At 53.4% G+C, this 23005-nt stretch overlaps 3 protein-coding genes and 1 long non-coding RNA gene across 11 annotated transcripts in view; 2 read left to right on the top strand and 2 right to left on the bottom strand.

Annotated features, from left to right (window-relative positions):
• The window catches only part of MSLN (mesothelin), a 28564-nt gene extending 22042 nt beyond the window's left edge, over nucleotides 1–6522 (top strand). For all 6 annotated transcript variants that reach the window (XM_054081069.1, XM_054081070.1, XM_054081072.1 and 3 more), the window contains 9 exons: nucleotides 217–307; nucleotides 774–885; nucleotides 1122–1306; nucleotides 2074–2220; nucleotides 2446–2579; nucleotides 3148–3275; nucleotides 3877–3971; nucleotides 4533–4722; nucleotides 5884–6522. In XM_054081069.1, the coding sequence (XP_053937044.1) occupies nucleotides 217–307; nucleotides 774–885; nucleotides 1122–1306; nucleotides 2074–2220; nucleotides 2446–2579; nucleotides 3148–3275; nucleotides 3877–3971; nucleotides 4533–4722; nucleotides 5884–5978 (1177 nt within the window). In that variant the 3' untranslated portion in view covers nucleotides 5979–6522. The remainder of the gene's footprint in view (nucleotides 1–216; nucleotides 308–773; nucleotides 886–1121; nucleotides 1307–2073; nucleotides 2221–2445; nucleotides 2580–3147; nucleotides 3276–3876; nucleotides 3972–4532; nucleotides 4723–5883) is intronic.
• Nucleotides 6523–7061: 539 nt separating this feature from the next.
• On the bottom strand, nucleotides 7062–16374 carry LOC128853757 (mesothelin-like protein). The gene is made up of 17 exons (XM_054080981.1): nucleotides 15892–16374; nucleotides 15256–15434; nucleotides 14769–14800; nucleotides 14253–14302; nucleotides 13589–13709; nucleotides 13391–13476; nucleotides 12810–12936; nucleotides 12540–12730; nucleotides 12334–12424; nucleotides 12102–12246; nucleotides 11307–11491; nucleotides 10732–10887; nucleotides 10416–10549; nucleotides 10022–10155; nucleotides 9797–9897; nucleotides 8517–9564; nucleotides 7062–7758 (listed from the first exon to the last, which is right to left on the bottom strand). Exons 2-17 carry the CDS (start codon nucleotides 15293–15295, stop codon nucleotides 7679–7681), a joined length of 2721 nt encoding a protein of 906 aa, XP_053936956.1. The 5' UTR covers nucleotides 15296–15434; nucleotides 15892–16374; the 3' UTR covers nucleotides 7062–7678.
• LOC128853758 (uncharacterized) lies at nucleotides 11499–16459 on the top strand. 2 transcript variants are annotated; one of them, XR_008452483.1, is made up of 4 exons: nucleotides 11499–11903; nucleotides 13297–13416; nucleotides 13625–13823; nucleotides 16374–16459. It is a non-coding gene; the product is annotated as an uncharacterized LOC128853758 (long non-coding RNA). The 2 variants fall into 2 exon arrangements; XR_008452484.1 differs by having other exon boundaries at nucleotides 13315–13416.
• Nucleotides 16460–17669: 1210 nt separating this feature from the next.
• On the bottom strand, nucleotides 17670–22747 carry RPUSD1 (RNA pseudouridine synthase domain containing 1). 2 transcript variants are annotated; one of them, XM_054080982.1, is made up of 6 exons: nucleotides 22519–22747; nucleotides 21674–21865; nucleotides 21458–21581; nucleotides 21211–21313; nucleotides 21022–21123; nucleotides 17670–20417 (listed from the first exon to the last, which is right to left on the bottom strand). In XM_054080982.1, the coding sequence occupies exons 2-6, from the start codon at nucleotides 21853–21855 to the stop codon at nucleotides 20017–20019; spliced, it is 912 nt and encodes a 303-aa protein (XP_053936957.1). In that variant the 5' UTR covers nucleotides 21856–21865; nucleotides 22519–22747; the 3' UTR covers nucleotides 17670–20016. The 2 variants fall into 2 exon arrangements, with proteins under 2 accessions (XP_053936957.1, XP_053936958.1); XM_054080983.1 differs by having other exon boundaries at nucleotides 21674–21813; nucleotides 22519–22662.
• Between the last annotated feature and the right edge of the window lie 258 nt (nucleotides 22748–23005).

Genomic DNA, 23005 nt, shown 5'->3' on the forward strand with positions numbered 1-23005 from the left:
TCGTGCTTAAGAACATAATGTATTTGTTAAATGCCACTTTCCCATCTGGCTGCTCTTATTTGTGTTACTAATACAAACTGATTGAGAAATTTTAGGATTGAAGTTTTGTATTTTCTTAACTTAAAATGTTACAAGAACATAATCCTGACAGCTTTTAAAGGTGGTTTTTGTGTTGTTCCTCCTTGAAAGCTAATCTCTGCCAATTTTTGTTTGCAGGCCTCCTGAGGCATGGTCAGCCTTTACCTTGAATGAGCTTAGTGGATTGATTCCTGTATTTGACCACAGCATCTTGCAGAAGATCCCCAAGGTGGGTTGTTCTGGGGAGTTTGGGAAGCACTCCTAGATCCTGCTGTATTGAAGGAATGTGATGGGGATTGTTCAGCTGGTACATTTTCAGTAATGTCTTCAATTAAAAATGTGGTGCCAAAGGGGAATGGTCTAAGAGAAGTGAGGTTTGATCAAGCTGACAGCCTGGAACTGCCAATCTAGATCACTGCCATCCTCTCCCTGTAGCTTTCGGAAGAGAACAGAGATGGAAAGCAGTAGTAACTGTATCAAATGCGTTGTGAGGAGGTGAAATAATTTATGGAGTGTACAATATGATAGTTAAAGCATTTAGAAATGTGCCTTTTGCTCACCAAGGAAAGCCTCCAAGCTTGTAGCAGCAGGTCTGCTGCCCATAGTTCTTCAGCAGTGAAGTTTCTTGTCTGTGTGAGTAGCAACTTGTTATACCAAGATTGCACTATCGCCCTAACGAAACATTTTCCTTGCAGGATGCTTTACTTATTTGGCTGAAAAACTTTGCACATGATTCCCCTCTGTCAAGGGAGCAGCTGGCCACCGTTGTCGAAGAAGTCCTGCCTACAAGGCATAAGCGTGCTGAAGGTATGGGAGCTTCCTCTGACCTGTAGTGGCAGCGTTCCTCCTGGTGTCAAGGTTGACCTTCATGCTTGTGGGTCTCCCTAAAGGTGTGCGAGCTGAACTACGAAACACTTGGTGGCAGGTGACTCGGGAGGAGGGTAGTACCGTGGTTGCGTTCCTGTCCATCTCCAGCAAGAGAGCATTCAAAGCTTGAAGCAAAAGAATTTAACACTGAGCACATTTGATAATTGCTTCAACAGGCTGCCCACCTGACAAGCAGATAACAGAAGCTGTTCTTGGTGATGAATTGATGCCTATTTACTACACACCTGAGGAGTTACGTGCTTGCCTGAAGAACGTCTCTTTGGGGAATCACCTCTCTCAAATTCTGACCTACCCCTTCAGTGTTCAGCAGTTAGCTGTGCTGAAGAGGCATCTGGATGAGGTAATGCTAGGCTGGAGAATGTCAAATTATCTACCGATGAGATTGCTCAGGACTTGTTTAGTTTAAATATCTCCAAGGACTGAGGCTCCACCATCTTTCTGGGCTCTTTTTGCAATGTTTGTCCATCTTTTCTGTGAAAATATATATTTCTTAGTATTTAGTCAGACTTTAGGTTGCCTGTTGGCCCTTATTGTTTCACTGTGCACCTCTGAGAAGAGTGTGACTCCATCCTGCCTGTAATATCCTATTAAATAGTTGAAGACAGTAATAAAGTCCTTGTTTAGTCTTCTCTTTTTCAGAAAGAGAAACCTAGCTCCCTCGGTCTCTGTGCCTGGCTTTGCATGTTGTGTGCTCCTCCGTCCCCTGCCTAGCGTGGCCCTCTAGCTAAGACTAGCAAGCCTAGCAGACTTTGCCAAAGTCTTTCTTGTAGCATGTAGTATCCAGATAGAGTCTCACTAATGCCACCCACATGGAAGGGGAATAATAATTTCCCTTGACCTGCTGTGCTGCTGCTGGGGCAGCCCAGGATCTGATTACCCTTTGTATTGCCCACTCTGGTCTATGTTGAGTCAGTTCACGGTGCTTCTGGTTTTCTTTCCCTGGGGCCTGAGCCATCAGGCAGCAAAATGATAGATTTGCCCATGGAATCTCACTGTCTTTGCTTTCTTATTCCTTGCAGACCTTTTGGGCATTTTCACGTTAATTTTGTGAAGAGCATAAATTCATAAGCACAGGTGTTCACAGCAATAGCAATGGTCTTTCCACAGATCTATCCTGATGGGTATCCTGAGAGTCTGCTCCCTAATCTGGGCCCCCTCATCTCTTTCTTCACCCCTGAGGATGTTTCCAAATGGAAGATAACTTCAGCTGGCACGCTGGCTGCCTTGCTGAAAACTCAGCCTCCTGATGATCAGGTAGGGATTTGGGGTTGCTTTCCTGCCTGTGTTTGCTTTGTGGCTTGGGAGCTGCTGCCTTAGGACCAGCTTAGTATGTTCAGAGTTGATTGACCCCTCCTGGAGGTCCAAACATATAGATTTGACATTATTCAATGTTATATTTTTGGTTTAAATTATTGTATTTGTTTTTCTTTTGAGGATGGAAACAGAACTTTTGATTAAAGTTAATTTTTGTGTTTCTAGGCTTCTGTGATGATTAGACGATATATTAGCTTGGGAAATCCTTTGAATGCCACTGCACTGAGTGCAATTGGTACGAATTATGTGTGCCTTCTAACTGCGAACGAGTTGAATAAGATAGACTCCAACAGCTTGAAGTGAGTCAAACTGTGGTGGCTTCTTGCAAGAGCACTTTCCTATCACCAAGTGCAGTTGCCTTTTCTTTTCACTCAGTGGCAGGAAATCTGGGAAGCAACTTACCTGCTCTGCGTCCGTGTTTAAAAGCCTGCTGTTCTCCATTCTGCCAGGAAGGGCTGACTTGCAGTGAAGCTCTCTTTATCACACCTTAGCTGACAACAGATATGGGCTGCATGCATGCTTTTATCTAGAGGCAAAAGAAAGTTGCTTAAATTTAAACTTAAATTCCCTTGAAAGGCTGCTAAATGAAATTAATTAAATGACTCTGTATTTGCAAACACACAAACTCAGGCACTATCAGAGCCAACATAACTTAGAAGCCGTATCAGTTTAGCAGGAGACTGAGCACTGGGTTTTTTTTGCCCAGCTCCTCTCCATATCCCTTCTACCTACTGGATTCTCCTCTACAGGAGAAGGTGGGGTAACCTGTCCTATGGAGAGAATCCCAGAGATGCCCAGAATAGCTCAGAATTTATTCAGGTTGAAAATAATGAGAACTTTTCTCTCCAAATCTTCATTTTCCTGCAGGTTGGTATCTCTGGATCCTTCAGCCTGCTCACAGCCTACAAAAGACATCTTATATGCTAAAGCAAAACGGGCTTTCTCAGATCAGCACAATTTACCTGCTTACTATAAGCTCATCGAACCATATCTAGGTACGTAAAAGAATCATGTGTTATGGGGAAACAAAGAAGTCTTAGCCAGAAACTGAATGGGTATTGAATGCCATCTCAGGTGTGAGAATTTTCAAAGCCAAGTTGGTAGAAGTTTTGGAGAGTTTGGGTCTTTTCCATCTTGCAGAGAGCATAAAATGTTCTTGAAAGATTCTGTACCCAAATCAATTGCCAGACAATCATAGGGAAAATCAAACTCGTGACTTCTGGGGATGGGTAAGATGTGCCAAAAATCAAGCTGCTAATGCTCAACACTTATCTCGCAGCCCTTCTTCATGTTGCAAAACCTAGATTATTTTTCTTTTCCCTGTTTAGCCAGAAATTTATTTACAGCCTGAGCAAACTCATCTTGCCGCTCTATCTAGTGTCTGGCATTGTCCCAGGTTTGTTTAACAGCCAACATAATAAAACTTCCAGCAAAATGAAGAAGGATCTGTACATTTTGCAGTCAGAACTCGTCTGTTGGCAGCCCCAGCCTGACAAGTTTTGGAAACATCTTTACAGCTCTGGTTTATGCAGATGCACAACACTCCTCACTATAGGCTGTCCTCTGCATTTCTGTACTTTCTCTTTTTCGTCCCAGGGGGTGCTCCTGCTGTGGACCTCAGAGCTCTAAGCAAGGACAACGTGAACATGAACATCAATACTTTGGCAAAGTTAAGAAAAGAGTCTTTGATGGTGAGCTGAATTGTGAAGTTGTTTGACTCCATGTATTCCTGTCATGCTAAGCAGTTAGTTTTGATCACATTATCCATTGGTGTAAATCAGGAGTCACTCCATCAAATTCAGAGTGATGCTAGACCAGCAGAAAGTGGAGAACTGGCCTGAAACAGCTTGAAAAATGTGATTTGGAGTCATACATGGATGCTAAGCCAGTTTTAATGGGGAATTTCTTTAGACCAGACTCTCAGCAGTAGTGGCAGGAGCAGAGGACAGGTGTCCACCAGACTACAGCTATGTGATGAACAAGAGCAATACCATCAATTCTGGAAGAGTGATTTGGAGAGGGACTGGGTCCCCAGCTTGCATGTAGGAGACTTGACATCAGAGGACAACAGCAATAGGCTTTGAAGAACTATTGTGTTCATTCCCTTAACCTCAGGCAAGAGAATTCAAGCTAAAATCACCAGAAATTGTTCTTCCTTGTTCTCTCTAATAGAAACCTCCTCACTTTCTTGGTCAGAGGTGGTGTTTCCATGCTTTTACATCTGTGATTCTTTTTTTTTTTATTTCTTCTAGAGCCTGACACCCTCTGAGGTTCAGGGCTTGCTGGGGATAAATCTTCGTGAGCTGACAAAATGGCAGAACACGTCTCCCATCCGGGAGTGGGTCCAAAGGCAGAAACAATCAGAACTGGATAAACTGCATATTGGGCTCACTGGGGGAACACAAGAAGGCTACATTAACCTCGTCACGCCCAAATTTCAGAGTATGTACTGTGTTAGGACTTCTGATTGTTGTGCTTTAAATATTTATTTTGAGGCTTGAGCAAGGGAAAAAACTGCCTTGTGGAAGCAAGATGCTTTCAGTTGTCTGTGAGGGAGAAGCGAGTGCATCAGGCAGATGTAGCATCAAGGGCCTTGCTCAAGCAAGTGGTGGCCTTGGGCAGGACTGCCAAAGAGCTCTGCTCCTGCTCTCAACAAATGCTTGTGCCAAGGCCCTGGCAAGTCTTGCTGGCTGCTCTTGTGCCAAGAGAGCAGAGACCACTGGGCTGGGCTACAGCAGATCCCTTCCAGTGGTGCTTGTCACTACCCACCCACTCAGCCCCGCTAGAATGCTTTGGGTGGTGCTCGCCTCCTCCCTCCACCGCTCATATCCAGGAGTTCAGTTCAGTTCTGCTGAGGAGCCTTAAGCCTTGCAGAGCAATTCTGGGTCCAATATGAGCAGCAATCCTGTAATCCCACTGAGAGCATCCTTGCTGGCTGCACAGCTCAACTGAGCGAGCACTTCCAGAGCTTTCTGCTGTGTTGAATTTGGGCTAAGACTTGTAGCTGCCATCAGTGGTGGCTATTGACTGTAGCTAGAAAGCCAGAAATCTTCTCTGGATGTGACATAATCAAGGGGACTTTAGATAACATCTTCCACAGAACAGAGATATGCCTGGGACGTGGGACCAAACCTCTGCAATGCCTGCTAGTCAACAAGGCAACAGATCCCAGGGAGACCTCATAGTGGCCTTCCAGTACCTGAAGAGGTCTCCAAGAAAGCTGGGGAGAGACTTTTTTAAGGGGCTGGAGTGATAGAATGAGAGGGAATGGCTTTAAATTGGAAGGAGGAAGATTTAGATTAGACATTAGGAAGAAGTTGTTCACAGTGAGGGTGGTGAGGCCCTGGGCCATGTTGCCCAGAGAAGCCGTGGCTGCCCCATGCCTGTAGGTGTTGAAGGCCAGGTTGGATGGGGCTTTGAGCACCCTGATGCAGTGGGAGGTGTCCGTGCCCATGGCAGGGGGCAAGGGCAGGGAACTGGATGGGCTTGGAGGTCCCTTCCAACCTAAACCATTCCATGATTCTATAAAGAGATGTTCTCCCCCACGGGGGAACAGTTCAATTGCTGATTTCTTTGTGCTGATGTCTCCTCTTTTTCTTCTAGCACCATCTTCAGCCCCACTGGGTCCTGTAGCCATGACGCTCCACCTCCTGCCTGCTCTGCTTACCAGTTACCTGATGGTGTCGGTCTTGTCTTGAAAACCTTCCCTGAAGAGACAGCAAGAGGGTGCAGCCTGTGCCCTGCTCTGAGGCCTTGGGAACAGCCATTCCTGGGGGGTGAGGTGGTGCTCAGTGCAGGCAACTGTTTTCAGCCCATGGTTCACTTTTAGGTACTTTTCTCTTTCAAATCACTACACCCCACCCCCCCAAAAATAAGTGTTCAGTCTAAAGGGAAGATTTCAGGCTCTTCAGAGCAGGATCTTTGTTTACCTTTTGTTCAGACCAAGCCCAGGTAAGGCCCAGCCATGTTACTGCAACACAAACGATGTAAATATTTCACTGCACAGCCCCGGTGGGTTTAAGGGTGAGCAAATTGACTGTTCTGCATTTTAGTGCTTACATTTCTCAAAGAGCCTCATCTCTTGACACTGCCAAGGTCTCTGAGTGGGAGTGAAGTTTTCTAGTTGATGTTAATTAAAGAATGAAACTAAGTAAAAAACACCAGACACAAATTAATGAGTCGCTATTGTCTTCTCCTCGTTCAGACCACCACACCTTCGTGTCTGCATGTATTGGTCCAAACTAAATGGTCAAGAAGCCCAGACATGCCTGTTGCTTTTCTTTGGTGTTGACTAATTGAGTCTGAGGGCTGAGGTTGTTCTCAGCTTCCTTGTGAGGAACCAGTATCCATCCAGCCCCTGAGATCTTCTTTTCCCCCAGGAGGAGAGTGTGCAAAGAGGTAGATGTTCATTGTCCTTCAGTGCAGACTTCTGGGTGAGAAGATGCTTCCCCACTGCCTGCATCCCATGGTTCTGGGACATAGCTGGGGTGGGAGAGAGCCCAGTGGGAGAAAGAGAGCCTGCATTTTAACAGCATTGATCCCCTTAGAGAAATCTTGGTTTGTTTCTTTGTGCCTTGATTCACTCCCATCAAAAAACACGTGAGAATCTCCTCAGCCCGTCAAGACTGAAATTAGTAAATGGAAGATCTGCAAGTTGAGGGGAGAAACGCTCTTGTGATAGAGCTGTTAGAGGAGGAGACGCTAAATAATGAAGAGAGTGAGAGCAAGAGAAGTGGAAACTGTTTAAAATTAAGCTGGCCTTAAAAACCACAATACAGAGCACTAAACACATTGAAGAATGCATCTGATTAGGAAAAAAAGTAGATTGTTTTATTATATAGCATTGCAACAGTTACCAAGATAAACAAACTTCAGTTAATCATCCCTCTAAGGAGGCTCAGCATGATTTGGACAAATCTTGATCAAAAATCTTGTCAGTTCACAAAAGTTGAACGTGATTTAGTGAATCTCTGAGCTTTCAGACTCTGTTGCTGGGCCATGGTCTTAATGACCAGTAACTCAAATCCCTGAGTTGTCCCATTGTTTCAACAGATACCAGTGCGACTGCTTAAAAGTGAAACACCACTCTGGGAGCAAAGCTAGCAGAACCGGAACTGCTCTCAGCTTTAAGGCATTGCCAGACCAGTCAATATTGCTGTTAGGTGTATTATCTAGAGCAAGTAGCTAGTAGGTGCCTTTTGGGCTGGAAAAATATCTCTTCTGTTTACTGCCCAGACTCATAAATAATAAGGAAATTCTGTGCTGGTATCAAATGTCCAAACTCTATTCCCTTCCTGGGTTCCTGCTTTTCAGCAGGGAATTTGCCAGCACCGCTGTTTTGCAGGATGGTGAAAATTAAAGGAGGGACGCAGGGAGCACAGTGCTGGAGGCAGCAGGGTCAGAGGAACCCCAGCAGCAGTGAGGTCCCCACGACTGTTGTCAGGACGTGCACCAGGCAGGAGAGTCTGGATCCTGATCCTGGGTGGAGAAGACAGATGAGAAAGAATTGGGTTTTCCAGGGAAAGAGCACACGTGGGCTGTGAGGGCAGCAAAGCTGCTTTGGGATTCAGGTTCCCCAGGGGATTGCGTGTGTCAGGACAGCTCTTTGCTGCTTTTTGTGACGTTGTCCATGCCTGCGGTGCAGGCATTGCCCTGAGCCCGGTTATAAATGTCCCCTGGCTGTGAAAAGCCAGCAGGGCTGAGTGTTTGGGGGGCTACAAGGTTGGTGAAGGGTTTAGAGGGGAAAGCTGTGTGAGCAGCAGCTGGAGTCACTTGGTCTGTTCAGCCTGGAGGAGACTGAGGGGAGACCTCATCACATTCAGCTGCTTCCTCACAGGGGGAAGAGGAGGAGCAGGAGGCATTGAGCTCTTCTCTCTGAACCTGAGGGAATGGCAGGAAGATGCCAGAGGAGGGTTGGGTTGGACATTAGGTAAAGGTTCTTCATCCAGGGAGTGGGAACAGCTCCCCAGGGAAGCAGTCACAGCACTGAGCCTGACAAAATTCCAGAAGCATTTGGCCAACTCCCTCAGACACGTGGTGTGAACATTGGGGTTGTACTGGGCAGGGACAGGAGTTGGACTCGCCCTTTAAGGATATCCCTAGTAACTACTGGGGGTTTTGTGTGACCAGCAACACCCTGGTACTGAATCTGGCCAGGAGAAAGGTGGGTCAGCTACTGATTTCTGCCTTAACGTTGGTTCCTAAGCCTTTCCTGGCTCTGAACATTCTCGCCTTACCAGCTTCAGGTTGCACGTTGATGTATCCATTAGGTGTCAATCTTGATGGCTCTGTCATGGCTGCAGGTGTTTTCTCAGTGGTGTCACTGCTGCTGGTGGTGGTAGAAGAGGGGCCAAGAAATGCTGGAGGGGCACCAGTCTTGCAAGGTGATGTTGTCGTCTTGGCCACTGAGGAGACACCACTCTTTTGGGTGGTGATAGTGGAGTTGGGACTTGAAGTGGCCTTGTGGGGAGGGAGGTTCATTTCGGTGGCTGTGGTAGCAACAGGTGCAGAGGTGGAGTTGGGGAGAAGGGTGCTGGGAGCGTTGTCGGTGCTCAACACGGAGGTATTGGAGGTGGCAGGAGTGGGGTGGGTGGTACCCCCTGGTGCTGGGGGATTCGTGGACACCAGTGGGAGACTGGTGTTATGGGTGGTAACAGCTGAGTTGGTAACAACACTGCTGGTGCTGGTGGCACCACGTGTGACAGAAGGGAGAGGGACGGAGCTGGGAGAGGTGACATTAGGGCTGATGGTGGCAAGGATGGCAGTGAGGAGGAGGGGAGTGGTGGGGAGAGAGGACTTATTCGAGGTGGCAGATGGGTGTGTGGAGCAGGGGATGGTGGAGCTGGTGGTCAGAGCAGGTCGGACGGTGGAGGTGGCAGTGGGACTCACGGCAGCACTGGCGGCAGGGCTGGAGGCACGTGGGGGAGTGCTGGACTGAGTGGTCTTAGGGGATGTTGGGGTGGGGGCCTTGTGGGGTCCAGAACTTAAATTACTGGTAGGGTGGCTGCTAATGGTAACAGGGATGGAGACAGTGGGGAGGGTGGTGGGCACGGGGACAGTGGCAGTGGGGGCGACGCTGGCTGAGGTGGTGGGGTGAGGAGGGGTGGCTGTCCCTGCAGAGCTGGGCTCCTCCATCCCCCCTTGCAGGCCGATGCCCAGGACACAGTCCAGTTCCCGCTGGGACTGTCTCTTCACCCAGCGTATCACCAAGGTCTCATTTTCAGCTTCCTTCAGGTAAGGGAGGTTTTCCCCAAGCAGATTTTTCACATCCGTGACGCTGAGTTCCTGCAATACACAGACAACATCATCTTGGCTCATACTGACAGCTGGCATCACCACAAAATGTTTTTCTAACGGGATTGCAGAGCAAGAACTTCCAACAGAAAATTGAAATACAAAGGTAAAAAAGTAAAGAATTGTTGATCTGATGGGGCTTCAGCTTCAAACTCAACTGCTCAGCCCTGCACTAGCCCTGCCCTTCAGCAGGGAAAAGGGCAGCAGCATAGCGAGGTCGTACCTGCACTTCATCAGGATTCAGGGCAAGAAAGGTGTCAATGTCCATATCTATGACAGTGCCAGCTTTGGTCAAGTCTTTCAGGTCCTTTGCTGGAGCTCCACCTTAAAGAAAGAGTATAAAGGGCCTAGACACACGCAAACACGCTGGAAAGGTTTTGGAGGCTGCTAGATGTGTCTGTAGTGTGTCTAAACCCCCCTGGCCAAGGAAGAGTTACTCAACACCTACCCAGGTAGGGCCGAATCCGGCAATAATACGCCCTGGCGGTGCCAGGCTGGCCAGCAAAGGCCTTCTTGGCTTTTCCGTAGAGTTGGTCCTTCTTGGTTTGAGAGCAAGAAGAAATATCTAGTTGTCCAGCAGTCCTGGGAAGGAAGGGTCACAGGTTAGAGTCAGGGACACTAGCCAAAATCACAGCTAAAGCCAAGGGAGAGGAGTGGTCTATCCCTGCTAATGGTAAAGGTGGCTTGGGAAGGAGCTGGGAGCAGGATGCGGCCATCCCACCGTGCTGCCTGTAGGCGGGCAGAGCCGAAATGGAGGTGAGGGTCTGCCATCCCACCACCCGCTTGCCCTGCAGTCCCAGGAGCCTTGTGGGACTGAGAAGCATCCCTAAAATGAGGCTTACCCAATGGCTTTGGGAGGGATTTGCCCGATCTGCTCCTCCCGCAGGTTACACAGTTGTTTTCCACCGATTCTCCGAAGCAGGGGCCCGGACAAGGTGCCCCCCAGGGCCAGGTACCTGCTCACCAGCTGCTGGACCTGGGAAACACAAGTGATGTGGCTGCACTCAAGCAGGGAAGGAAGATGCTCCCAGCAGAAACACTTGTGGGTTGCAAAACCATCGTGCTGCCCTGAGGCAATGCCTTTGCCCTGAGCTGGGCTTGGCCATCCTGTGGTCCTGGTTTGGATTCACCAGCACCCATCTCCTGCTGCAGTTTTACCTGGGAAGCCTCCCACTTGCCATCCGAAGGGTCGAGCAGTGCTGAGAGTGTGTCACTGGATGTCACCGGCCACAGGCTGATCTCCTCCACCGTGTACAGTCGGGACAGAGGTCCCAGCAGCCTCAGCTGCTCCTCTGGGATGCCTGACGGGTAAATCTGTCGGCCAGCAAGGCAGAAAAGAAGGTCAGGGAGGTGGATGGCTCTTCTTCTGTCTCTAATAAGACCGAGGTGCCCTCCGTACCCCAAGGCAAACTCTGGCAGCTGGATGAGCTCAGGTGAACCTGCGTCTTTGTGCTTTCATGGCAAACACTACCCTCCTGCCTGCTTCCCACCACGCTTTCTTCACCCAACTCTTCTCCCCACCTCTCTCCCATCCTCCTGCCTCTCTCACTCATCTCCTGAACTTCTGGGTCTGGGGCTTCTCTGGGCAGAAATGGGCACAAAGGACCCGCTCGGGTGTCTCCATCCCTGTGGCAGGTGATGCCTGTCCCCACAGCAGGTCTCGCCCATCCTGGACCGTGCCCACATCAGCTGGGGGGGCTGCATGGGGGCTCCTGCCCTGGGTCACCCAGCACCTGCTCCAGCTTTTTCTTCACAACACAGAGGTACTCCACAGAGAGCGGCTGTTCCAGTAGAGGCTTAAGGTTTGCTTCTAAAACCTCATTGCTCAGGCACAGGTTGAACTGCTTGATGGTGTCGTAGATGATGAGTAAGAGGGAGTCGGAGATGGTGCTGGCAGTGATGGGCCCAGACAGGCAGCCTGCGGGCAGGGAGGGCATGTCAGGCTCACAGCTTTTCCCCTCTCCTGCCTGACCCTGGTCCTGCCAAAGGTCCCAGAGCCCTTTGGAACATCCAGGGAATTGCAAGAAGACATCTCAAGCCATCCTGATGGGCAGGACTGCAGATCAGCCTCCTTCCCTGGGGCCCAGCCCACGAAGGTGACTTCTTTGCCTTCATTCCTTACAGTTATTCCTGGATAATCTGTTATTTCTGCAGGCCATGTGTGCTTTGTCCTATTTAAAGGCAGCTAAAAATGCTTCGGCAAGGTGAACCCTTTTTCACGGCACCCACGGGACCATACTTGCAGCGTCCTCCCCTGGTGCTGCCCCTGACCGGGAGTTTTCTCCTCTCCAGCTCCTTCCCGGCTGCTGCTGCTGGATTCCTCCTCCCAGGTAAGAGCAAACACCCCACCATCCCCCAAGGACATTTTTTTCTCCTCTCCTCAGTTACTTGAGGGGGACTCCCACAGCTTTCAGCCCGACTCAGTGCCTCTCCCTGTTGGCACCCACATGCTGACCAGACTGGGGGCTTTTTTCCCCGTAAGAGCTCTCAACTGGTCTGGACTGGGAACAGCAAAGGGAAACACTTACGGTCTGCGCTCCGCTTTAGTCTGGGGTGAGATGGAGCTGACATTTCTGCCAAGGCCCTGAGGAGAGTCAGGGTTTTCTCCCTCTGGGAACGTCCCTGGCTGCTGTACGTGGCTGCAATGCTCCTGCCGAAAGCCTCTCGCGCTGCCTGCCGGGGAGCAGAGGATGCTGGGGTCCCACAGGCTCAGGGCTGGGATGGGGCAACTCACCCCAAGGTCTTGAGGAGGGGGCTCACCTCGGCCACGAAGCTCAGCGTGGTCTGGTTCAACGCCAGCACGAGTGGCCCCAGACTTTGCAGGGTCTGTAAATCCCAGCTTGAAGGATCCCTGTGGGCATTGGGAGAAGGACCAGCTCAGCATCCTCATGAGTCCACCATCCTCATGGGTCCACCATCCTCCTGCTCATCAGTCACCCCCATAAGAGCAGATGAAAACTCCTTACCCATACACTGTGTCCCCCCTGAGGAGCACGGCATTGAGGGCATCCCGCTGGTCCCCTGTCAGTGCTGGGCAGAGCTTCAGATTCTCCAGGATGCCAGGGTCCGAGGCAGTGATGGTCTCTGGCTCCATGTCGCACACCAGTGCTCCAAGGCTGCTCAGTTGCTCGGGGCGCAGGCGGCTGCTCCTCACGCCCTGGGAGACACAAACCACCTTCATGCAAACGCCCGGCGAGGCCTGCGGGGACCCTGCCCCTGGCTCAGCCCCCACTCACCAGGCAGCCCAGTGCCCCGCGCAGCAGCGCCTGCCGCTGGGCTGAGCCCCTGGGCAGCAGCGCCAGGTTCCCGCGGGAAGCCCGGGCGTAAAACGCTTCGCAGGTTGCACCACTCACATCGGCCAAGCTGTGGGAACAAGAGTCAGTAGCGCGGGGCAGAACGGCACAAAGATCTCATCATATCTGGGCAGGAGAGCTTTAATGTTGCTTTTTTTGGGGGGGCATGGGGAGAGTCATTTTAAATGGTCCCCCCCTTTCAAGCAAAGAGCTGCTGGGTTGCATGGGGCTGGGGTGTCCCCTTACCCTAGGAGGATGCTGTGGGCGTGGGATGAGGGCTGCGAGGCCCCATGCATTCCACACCTTGGCCAGCACAGCTCCAGCATCGGAGAAGGGTGTGGAGAGGACCAAGGGGCTCGAAATGCCCCGTGCGGGTCTAAAGGTGCCTCAGACAGAGGTGATTTTTGTGATGCTCTTCTCCCACACAGAGCTCCCCCTTGCCCCACAGGCAGGGCCATGCCGGTGAGCGCTGGATGGTGGGATTCAGCCCCAAACCCCAGCCGCGCGCTGCCCTCCGTACTCACTCAAAGAAGAGCAGCAGGTCCGGTGGGTACCTGTTGAAATCGGCCGTCAGGTTCTTAGCAGCGAGCAGCCTGGCCAGGCACGAGAGCTGGGCAGAGAGAGCCTTTGCTTGACAATGCCATGGTGGTGAGAGCCCCTTCACCCCGGCTCCCCGCACCCCATGGGGCTCTGTGGGGTGTGTGACCCCCACCCCTGCCCACCTGGGCAGCGCTCAGCTCCACTGTTCCATTTTGCAGTCCCTGGGCAAACGCGAGGATGTCGGCAGCGGGCAGGTTGCTGGCTGGGAGACACTGGAAACCTTGCAGGACCGAGGCCGAGAGGCTTTGGTGGGGAAGCACAATTGCATTTCACCTTCTACTTTGGCTCCTCAACACCCCAAGGAGAACAAACTGGCTCATTGCTTTGGGAAACACCCCTTCAACCTGACTGTGTGCGGTAAGTGGGAATAACGAGAGGCATTCTAAAATCACCCCGTGGTGGTGCTGGAGGGGATGTCCTGCAGGCTGAGGGTGCCTGTCCCCAGGGATGGGGCAGGGATGCCCACCATACCCCAGGCTTTGGGGGAGGGAGAAACCAGCAGAGCCCACATTTTGGCTCAGAGGAGGCTCCTGTTGCACCCGCCTCAGCCCCATAAAGGGAAGGAAATTCTTGCTGTGTTTGTGCTACAACCAAACCGATGCCAGTGAAATCCCAACCCCGGGCGTGGGCACCAGAACCGGCTGCGCAAGGCTCTAAATCCTCTCCTGTCCAAGCGACCTGTCACAGCGACCTTGAAACGCAACTTCCACCCCTCCCACCCCCAAGGGACCCTCGGCTTGTGCCCCCCAAGACCCCCACTCATCAGGGACCGCGGCTGGTACTCACTCGGCACGTTGCTCGGTGGTAGAGAGGACGGCTCCGATGATGAGGGCAGCCTGGGGAGGAGGAATGGGACACTCAAGGACCAAGCAGGGAATGGGATGTGACCTGGCTGGGGCACCCAGACCAGCTGCTGCCCACAAGCTGCCGGTGGCTGGGGATGGCAGCAGCCCCCAGGCTGCCCCGGGTTAATGCAGGTGCAAAAGCCACCCCAGGAGTGGAGACCCTTCAGCAGCGGGGCCACCCCTGCTGCCCCAGAGCTGGGGGTCCGGGTGCCCACCAGGTTTGGGGTCCCAGCCATCAGTTTGAGAGCAGGACAGGGAGGCTGCTGGGACAGGGGTGACGGAGGGATGGGATGGAACAGGGATGGGCCACCCAATGCCAGCAGGGAGGTGATGGCTTTGGCTCCCTGGAGCTGAGGACACGGGGGCTGAGGCAGCTCTGCTGCTCCCAGTGCCTGCTGAGATGCTTTGACAAAGCCCTGGCGTGTTCGGAGCCACCGGAGCGGGCGGCAGGACTCACCACTGCTGCTCTCACCAGGCATGTGGAGAAACCTGCAGTGAAAAGGGAGCAGGTTATGAAACATCCTTGATCACATGTACGGGCGGATGGGGCTGTTCTGAAGCAGATTTGGGTTTAAAAGTCTAAGAAGGGCCTTTTCTTTGCCAATTTAATACTAATTAGTAAATGCTGATGACCACAATGCAGAGAGCAGCCCCTGCATCCCCCTGCAGCCTGAGCTGCCCCAGGCAACCCAGGGTGAATCAGGAGGGGAGTAGAAGACAAGAAGTGACAAATCTGTCCCTGGGAATGTTTGTGCAGATTTCTAACACAGTGTCAGCTGCGACTGCTACAAACTCCCACTGCGGATGCCAATGGGAGCATGAGGGTTAGGAATGAAAAGCAGCATGGGCTGGAGCATCTCCAGTGCCCGGGCGTGGAAGGGGATCCTCGGACAGGTGTCAGGGTCCAGGAAGGGTCAGATTTGGGGAGATAAGGTGTAACTCACGGAGGCAGAGAGCCGGAGCTGCTGGGGCTGCCCACACCATGCTGCCTCTGCTGGGTCTTCGTCCTCAGCGTGGGTCGGGTCGGTGCAGAGCGTAGACAGGGAGCAAGTCCCACACCCCGGAGTGGTGCTGGTTGGGTTGGGAATGGTCCTGCAGGCAATTCCCTCGTCCAGCACTGGGGCTGTGGAGCAAAGTGAGTCAGCAAGCCCCGCCGGGCTTTGTGAACCCCCAAAAAATCCCCCACAACCAAGAGAGACTTCAAATCCTAGACATCAGAAACCAGGATTTCATTCTCCATCCATTAGCAAAAGAAACTCCACAAGAAGTTGTCCTCTCTGACACCCAGACCCTGCTTCCACCAGGACCCTGCAGAGACAGCATCCCCTTTCGTCCCCTGGCTCCACCGGAGACCACACCAGCACAGACTGGGAGAAATCCAGTGCATCCCAGTGGAGGAGCCCCAGCAAGCATTGCCTTCCTCCGTACCAAATTCCACTCCTCTCCTCTAGAAACCCCCAACAGGAATAAATCCCCGCTCTAGAAGTGCCAGTGCTCAGCGCTGCCGAGAGCGATGAGACCATTGCCCTGTGAGCTAGAAGCTTATCTTTCCACTAAGACTTATGTTCCCTAAATCCCACCAGCGGCCTTTTCGAGTCACTCTCTGTCCAGGGAGGATTTGGGTGGGTGATGAGGATCCGGCGCCGCTCAACCAGGGATGATGCTCACCCACCTGCGGTGGCTGGGGATGGCTCGGCACTTATCTGTGCTGGGGCGGGGATGGAGCTCTGAAACGGGGTGTGACGGGGAAGTTTCTCAACAGTGTGTTGTAAACTCGCTTTCGCTCCCGGTTTTGGTTTGGTCTTTTTTTCCTCTTTGTAAAGGGTCACTTTGAACTTGGGGGCAAATAAGTGAAATCCTTTGCTTTGGTGATTTCTATGCTCCTGATGGAGACAGAGGTCCTTCCAGAGACAACCTCTGAGCAGTTATATATCTTATAACGTATTTTATAAACAAGAGGCTGCAGATCAGACCAGTCCTCGGTGATGGGCTCAGCACCCCTTCCCTCCCATCTGCACTTTTTCCTTTGGCCGTGAACATCTCATTCCCTTTTTTATTCCAGCTTCCACACAGTAATTTATGATCCCGCTCTGAAATGCCATCCAGGATGTGCCACAAGGAATAAAAATAAAGAAAGCAAAGCCTTTTGGATGCTGTGTGGTGAAAATGCAGAGGAGCCCGATGCTGCACGGTAGCAAACGCATTCTCTATGCCTTTATCCTGGAAAAAGGAAAGGGCAAGAGCAGTCGGCAGCGATCAGCTGGGGGGCTGCACCACCCGCTCGGCAGGGTCTGGGGGCATCAGCCTTCGCAAAGGGTCTTTGGATCTGCTGGTGCGGCGTCGAGCAGGTTTGCCATCCCCTGGTGCCCCCAGCCACTGTCCCCATCCCTGTCCCCCTCTGAGCAACCGGTCCTGCAGCACCAAGCCTTGGGTAACGCCCACGGCTGTTCCTGGTTTCTATTTTGGAAGGATTTGCTGTAAAAATAGCTCTTGTTGGAATGGAAAAATTACAGAAATGGGTTTGTATGAGGCTGGTGGGACACGGCCCCTGCCGCGGGCTTGCTGGCCAGAGGGAGCTGGAGCAGGAGGGGAGCAGGTCACCACGGCCACCACCTCCCAGCTTGAGGGACCTGGAGCTGTTTATCCTGGAGAAGAGGAGGCTGAGGGGAGACCTCATTGCTCTTTGCAGCTCTTGAAAAGGAGGTTCAAGCCAGGTGGGTGTTGGTCTCTTATCCTGAATAACAAGGGATAGGATGAGAGGAAATGGCCTGAAGTTGTGCGAGGGGAGATTTAGACTGGATATTAGGAAACATTTCTTCACTGACAGTGGTGAAGCCCTGGCAGTGCGCGAGTCTCCATCCCTGGAGGGGTTCAAAAAGTGTGTGGAGTTGGGACTTTGGGACATGATTTAGTCAGCATGGTGGCATTGGAGTGGATGAGCTTAGAATTGTCTTCCAATCTTAATGATACTATGAAAAAATTAGGTTTTCTGATATCTCCGCTCTTTGGATCAAGACAATCCCAGCTGCTGGTGTTGGTGGTGTGGGCAGGGACAGGCAAGGGAAGGGCCGGGACCCTTCACCTGTGTCAGAGTTACTAAATCCAGGAGGGCTCTCGGGCAGAGAAACCCAGTGGTTTCGTCCAGAGGCATTTCAGCAGGGCGAGGATGAGCACCAGTGCTCACGCAACAGGTCGGCTGGGTTAGAACCCTGCAGCTACTCCCACTGTGCAGGTCCGGGCTCATTCCTGGAATCTCCCAGCACCGCACCAGCCCCGCTGCAGAATGCGCTGGCCCGTGCAGCGTAGCAGGGATGGAGACACCAGAGGGTGAAGTGCAGGGTAAACAGGTCATGGTTTACTGCGGTCATGTGCAAATAAGAACAAAGGGTTATTGCAAGCTTTACAGAGCATCACGAAACACGCACACACACCCGCTCACAACCCCCCAGTGCAAACGCACGAGTGGGTTCACACATGATGAAGCAAACGGCCCCGCGGCAGCGACGGCAGAGAGGGTGCAGCAGGAGCGGACACGGCGCAGGAGGTGAACTGGGAAGGGCACCTGGAAAACTCCTCTCTGCAGGGTAAGGAAAATATGTATTTCTCTCAATATTGCTGCGATATTGGGTAGAAGTGGAATGCACGAAGGGTGACGCAGGGTCCATGGGCTCCTTAGTGCAGCTGGTGGAGCAAGCGACGGGCGCCAGTCCCCAAGCCAGGACAATCCATCACTGTCCCCTTCTGCATGGGCACTGGTGCGTCCCCATGCACCCCTGCCTGCCACCACCCGCCCCGCAGCCACAGCAGCCTTGTCCCAACTGTGCGGCTGCAGGACACATCTGCTGTCACGGAACAGGGACCATTCCTGCACTGGGTCCTCCAGGATGGGAATGTTGTGTCCCATTTCTGACACTGCAAATCTCTCCCATAACTCTTCCAGGCCTGCTGTGCGCACCCACGTTCATTCTTTTGTAAACAAGTTCACGGCATTAATTTACAGCTTCAGCACCAACCTGTGGCTGCCTCTCCCTGGCCACTCCTGGGACACGGAACCTGCAGGGATAGGGCCTGGGAGGAAGGAGACAAATCTGCTCCTCCAACCCCTCTGAGCCCTCTGCCATCACCTCACGAGCCCATGGTCTTTGCTTGGTGTCCAGGGCTGTTTCCAGCAGAGCCATGTGCCTGTCCTCACCTGGCAGCAATGGCAGCACTTCATGCCGAGCCACAAAACCAAGGTGACAGCCACCACGTCCCTGGCCACGAGCCATGGCGGTGAGCTGGCACCCACCAGTACCCGGGGCTGTGAAGGACGGGCGACACAACACCCCGCAGGGTTTTTGGTTCCCTCAGGGTGCTTTCATCCATGAGGAGAGAGGGCTGTGATGTTTTATCCCCCTCAGGGCAGGAACATCAGTGATGTGAAACCACTGTCAGGGGCAGTTTAAATTGGACAGGGCTTATGGGGTGATGATAACGCCAGGCACGTACTGAATAGTGCACGTGCGGGATCAGTGCTGAATCCTACAGGTCTCTGCATCTCACAAAGATGAGTGCCTGCGAGAGAAACAAGCTCCTTCCCACTCTTCATTGCAATCCTCAGGCTTTCTTTTGGCTTCACCCACTTTCTCAGCTGCTCTCGCTGCTCCAGAGCCTTCCCAAACTGTCCACCCGAAGGACCTGCCTTCTGGTGTGGACGCTCCACCAGCAAGGAGCCATGGATACCACCACGATAATTATCCCCCCTTGTCTGGGGAAAGTAGAAAGGGGCTCATTGCCCCGTCTCAGCAGGGGTTAATCCACATCCAAGGTAAAAGTGGCTGCTGGAAAAGGTGATGCTGGAGATAGGAATAATAAGATCTATTAAAAAAGCTTTGGGCTGCCAGCTATTCTGACCACAGAATTACCAAAAATACAAGCATTTCTGAGCCCACCCGTATTTCAGAACTGCTAAAAGACTAGATCCATCTCATAGAAACCTGAAAAAAAGTTTACAATGCATTCATACCAACCTGCTCACCTTCATCAAACCTTTAAAAAAACCCCATGCGGGCTGAGGCAGGAGGAAAGCACACGGGTGAGGACAGGCAGGCAGGGACCTCTACTGCACCCGTGCCCAACGCACAGCCCAGCACCACAGGCAAAACACCTGGAGCCGCCCTGGGATAAAGGGGGGCTTTTGGTGCCCCTAGCTGCACTTCAGCCTCCCCAACTCCTACACAATGTCCATGCCAGCAGGTGCAGCAGCCTGGAGTGAAGGGAATGGGGGACACAGACACCAAAGCTGCATCCAGCACATTCTCCCCTCCCTTGGCTGGACTGTGTTTTAGCATCCTAGCACGGAGGGTTTGTGGATATCACCTGTTGCACTCGTGGCAAGGGCAGCATCCGTGCTGCCCCGGCTGTGCCTGAGCCCTGGGATGGGGATGTAAAGCTTTGGAGTCACTCTAAGCCGGTAGGTGACACGCTGACTCTGCTGCTGAGGGCCAGGATTAGGAAAGGGGCACCCAGTGGCCAGATGGATGATGTGCACATTGGAAAATAAACCCATCCTAATCGCTGCGAAAATCTCACTGATCCCAGCCCCAGAAGTGAGGGAAGCCACGGCATACGGAAAGTGCAGATGTAGAGTCAGCATTGGGCTCTGAGGAGACCCACTGGGACAAGAATGGAGCATTGGGCTGGAAATGCAAAGGCGTAGTTTGTGCTCACTCCAAAGCCCACTCGGCCAACCACTGCTCGCACTGGGCTCGCTGCTCCTCCGTCTCTGGGCTCTTGGCTTCGCTTGGTGCCTCCTCTCCTCCGCCACCAAGCGTGGCTTCCTGGCCCTCCTCCTCTTCCTGCTTCTGCATCATCTTGTCCTTCAGCTCCTGGATGGTCTCATCCAGCCGGTGAGTGACGTGGTGGGGCACCCAGTTGCTATCCATTGCAGTGACAAAGGGGTCGGGTGCGCAGACCTCAATCAGCTCCTTGCCGGTGGGGATGCGCAGGTAGTAGGCATGGAGCATCATCCTGTAAGGGCTGCTGTCCTTCTTGTGGCTGTAGGTGAAGTCCCCCACGATGGGGTGGCCAATGGCACTGCAGTGAACCCGCAGCTGATGAGTCCGCCCTAGGGGGAGAGCAAGAGTGGAGGAATCGGGAACACAGGTTATCTCCGAAACCCTGAGGGCACAGTGCTGTGAGGTGACAAAGCAAATGGCATTTGTCCCCCCAGGCATAGAACTGAGTGTAGAATCACAGAATCATTAAGTATGGAAAAGACCTCTCAGCTCATCCAGTCCAACCATCAGCCCAACTCCACCGTGCCAACTATATCATGGCCCCAAGTGCCACGGGCACACGCTTTTTGTACCCCTCCAGTCCTCCGCAAGCTGAGTGTGGCTCTCAGCTCTGCTCAGCCCTTTTAGGCTTCCCTTTGCACCACATTCCCATGCTGGAGCTGAGGTCCAGGGCTGCACGCACAGGTCCTGCCACAGCACCTCTGCCTGTCTGGCCTCAGCACCTTATGCTTTTGGGGACAGGCGCTGCGCTGTGCCTGGCCCCGTGAGACACATCAGAACTCCTGGGTCCATGGGAGGGGGCTCCACAGCTCCCCACATCCATGCTGCCCCAGCCCCAAGCTCCCAGGGCTGCAGCTCCCCACACTGCCCCAGCCCTGAGCTTCCAAGGCTGCAGCCACTCGTGCCCACGTTGCCCCAGCCCCAAGCTCCCACCTGTCAGTGGCTGCAGCAGCACTTTGGTTACAGGGTCTCCGCTGTAGGACCCGTGTTCAAGCACGATCAGCTCCGACTGGCAAGGCTTAGGATTTTCACAGCCTACAAGGAGATCCAGAGCACGATCAGCTCCCCCCAGCACAACCCGGGTGGTCCGCGCAGCGCAGGCAGGGCGTGGAAGCTGCTCACCCTCTGTTCCATCGATACACATCATGTGGGTCATGCCCTCTGTGGTGTTCTTCCCAATGGCATAGCGGATCGTCATCCGGCTCTGGCTGACGTGGCCCCTGACCTGTGGGGCAGAAAGATGGCTCGCAAACCAACCACTGGTGCTCATTCCGTCATCAGTCAGGAAGGGCCTCCAGCAGAGGCCAAGCTGCAGGTTTGCAAACTCAGGAGATGTGTCAAGAAGTAGGACCTGGTGGGGTGGGCTTACCAGGGCGAGATAAGCTTTGGTCACCAGCCGGTCTTTAAAACACTTGTAGGCGCTTCCCGCTGCCGCTTTGTTGAGCGCAACACACAGGGCTCCACTGGTGGAGAAGTCAAGCTGGTGGCAGAACCTGGGGAGGAGACAGGAGGTGGAGGAGCATCCCCAGGCACTTGGCAGAGTCCCCAGCCAGTGCAGAGCCTGGTCTGGTTCCCGACCACTCACCTGAATCCATAATAAGTGTCGGGGTCAGCCAGCTCGGGGAAGCGGTACTTGAGCTGGCTCTGCAGCGTCAGCGTCTCGTACCACATCTTGCTGTCGATGCGGATATCCCAGTGCTTGTTGACCACGATGAAGTCGGAGCTCTGGTAGAGGATGGACAGGTTGTCGATGGTGCCCGGCTCCATGGCCGGTGCCCTGTGAAGGGGAATTGGGGTGAGCAGGAAGAGCCTCTAGCTACGGCCTGCGGATGGGCCCATCCCGAGGAACAAAAAGGACCCCAGAAGAGCGGGTGGGGAGCAGGGCCTGTGGGTGGGGCACCCCGAGAAGGGCTGGAGATGTGTGGGTGCTGCAGCAATACCTGTCACACTGCATGGATCCCAGAGGGTCATGGATGTCACACCACACGGATCCCAGAGGGACATGAGTGTCACACCACGTAGATTCCAAGGGGACACCAATGCCACTCTGTACAGATCCAAGGGGGAAACGGATGTCACACTGCATGGATCCCAAAGGAACATGGATGTCACACTGCACGGATCCCAAGGGGACACTGATGCCACACAGTACGGATCCCATAGGGAAAGCAACGTCACTTCACATGGATCCCAGAGGGACACGGATGTCACAATGCACAGATCTCAGAGGGACACGGATGCCACTCCACATGGATCCCATTGGGACACGGATGTCATACTGCACTGATGCCAGGGGACACCAATGCCACTTCACACGGATCCCAGGGGGACACCGACGCCATTCCACATGGATCCCAGAGGGACACGGGTGTCACAACACATGGATCCCAGGGAGACACGGATGCCACTCCGCACGGATCCCAGCCTTACCGGTGCCAGCCCGCGCGGTTCCCCCAGCGCTGCCGGTGCCGCCCGGCCTGTCCCCGCTCCGGCCCGCAGGGGATCCGCAGGGCGGAGGGACGGGGCCACCCCCGCCGCCCCCGGTGCCTCGGCGCGGGCCGGGGACGCGGTGAGCGGCTACATCGCAGCCACGGGCGGCGCCGGCCCCGCGCGACGCGTCCAACCAGCGCCCGCTCCGCTTCCGGCAGGAGCGTCGTGTCCAATCAGCGCCGCCGTAAGTCCAGGCGTACCGCCTCCATCCCAGCGCTGCCGCCGCCGCGTCCAATCAGAGCCTGCGCTGCCTGTGGCTGATGCGTCGCGTCCAATCAGCGCCTCTGTTCCCGCCTCCAGCCGTGCGCCGCGTCCAATCAGCGCTGCCGTGCATTCAGGCTCTCCGCCTCCATTCAAGCTCTGCCGTCGCGTCCAATCAGCGCCTGCTCTGCCTCCGGCCGGAGCGTCTCGTCCAATCAGCGCCGCC

The sequence above is a fragment of the Cuculus canorus genome, chromosome 15, assembly GCF_017976375.1.
Source record: "Cuculus canorus isolate bCucCan1 chromosome 15, bCucCan1.pri, whole genome shotgun sequence".
Taxonomy (NCBI): domain Eukaryota; kingdom Metazoa; phylum Chordata; class Aves; order Cuculiformes; family Cuculidae; genus Cuculus; species Cuculus canorus.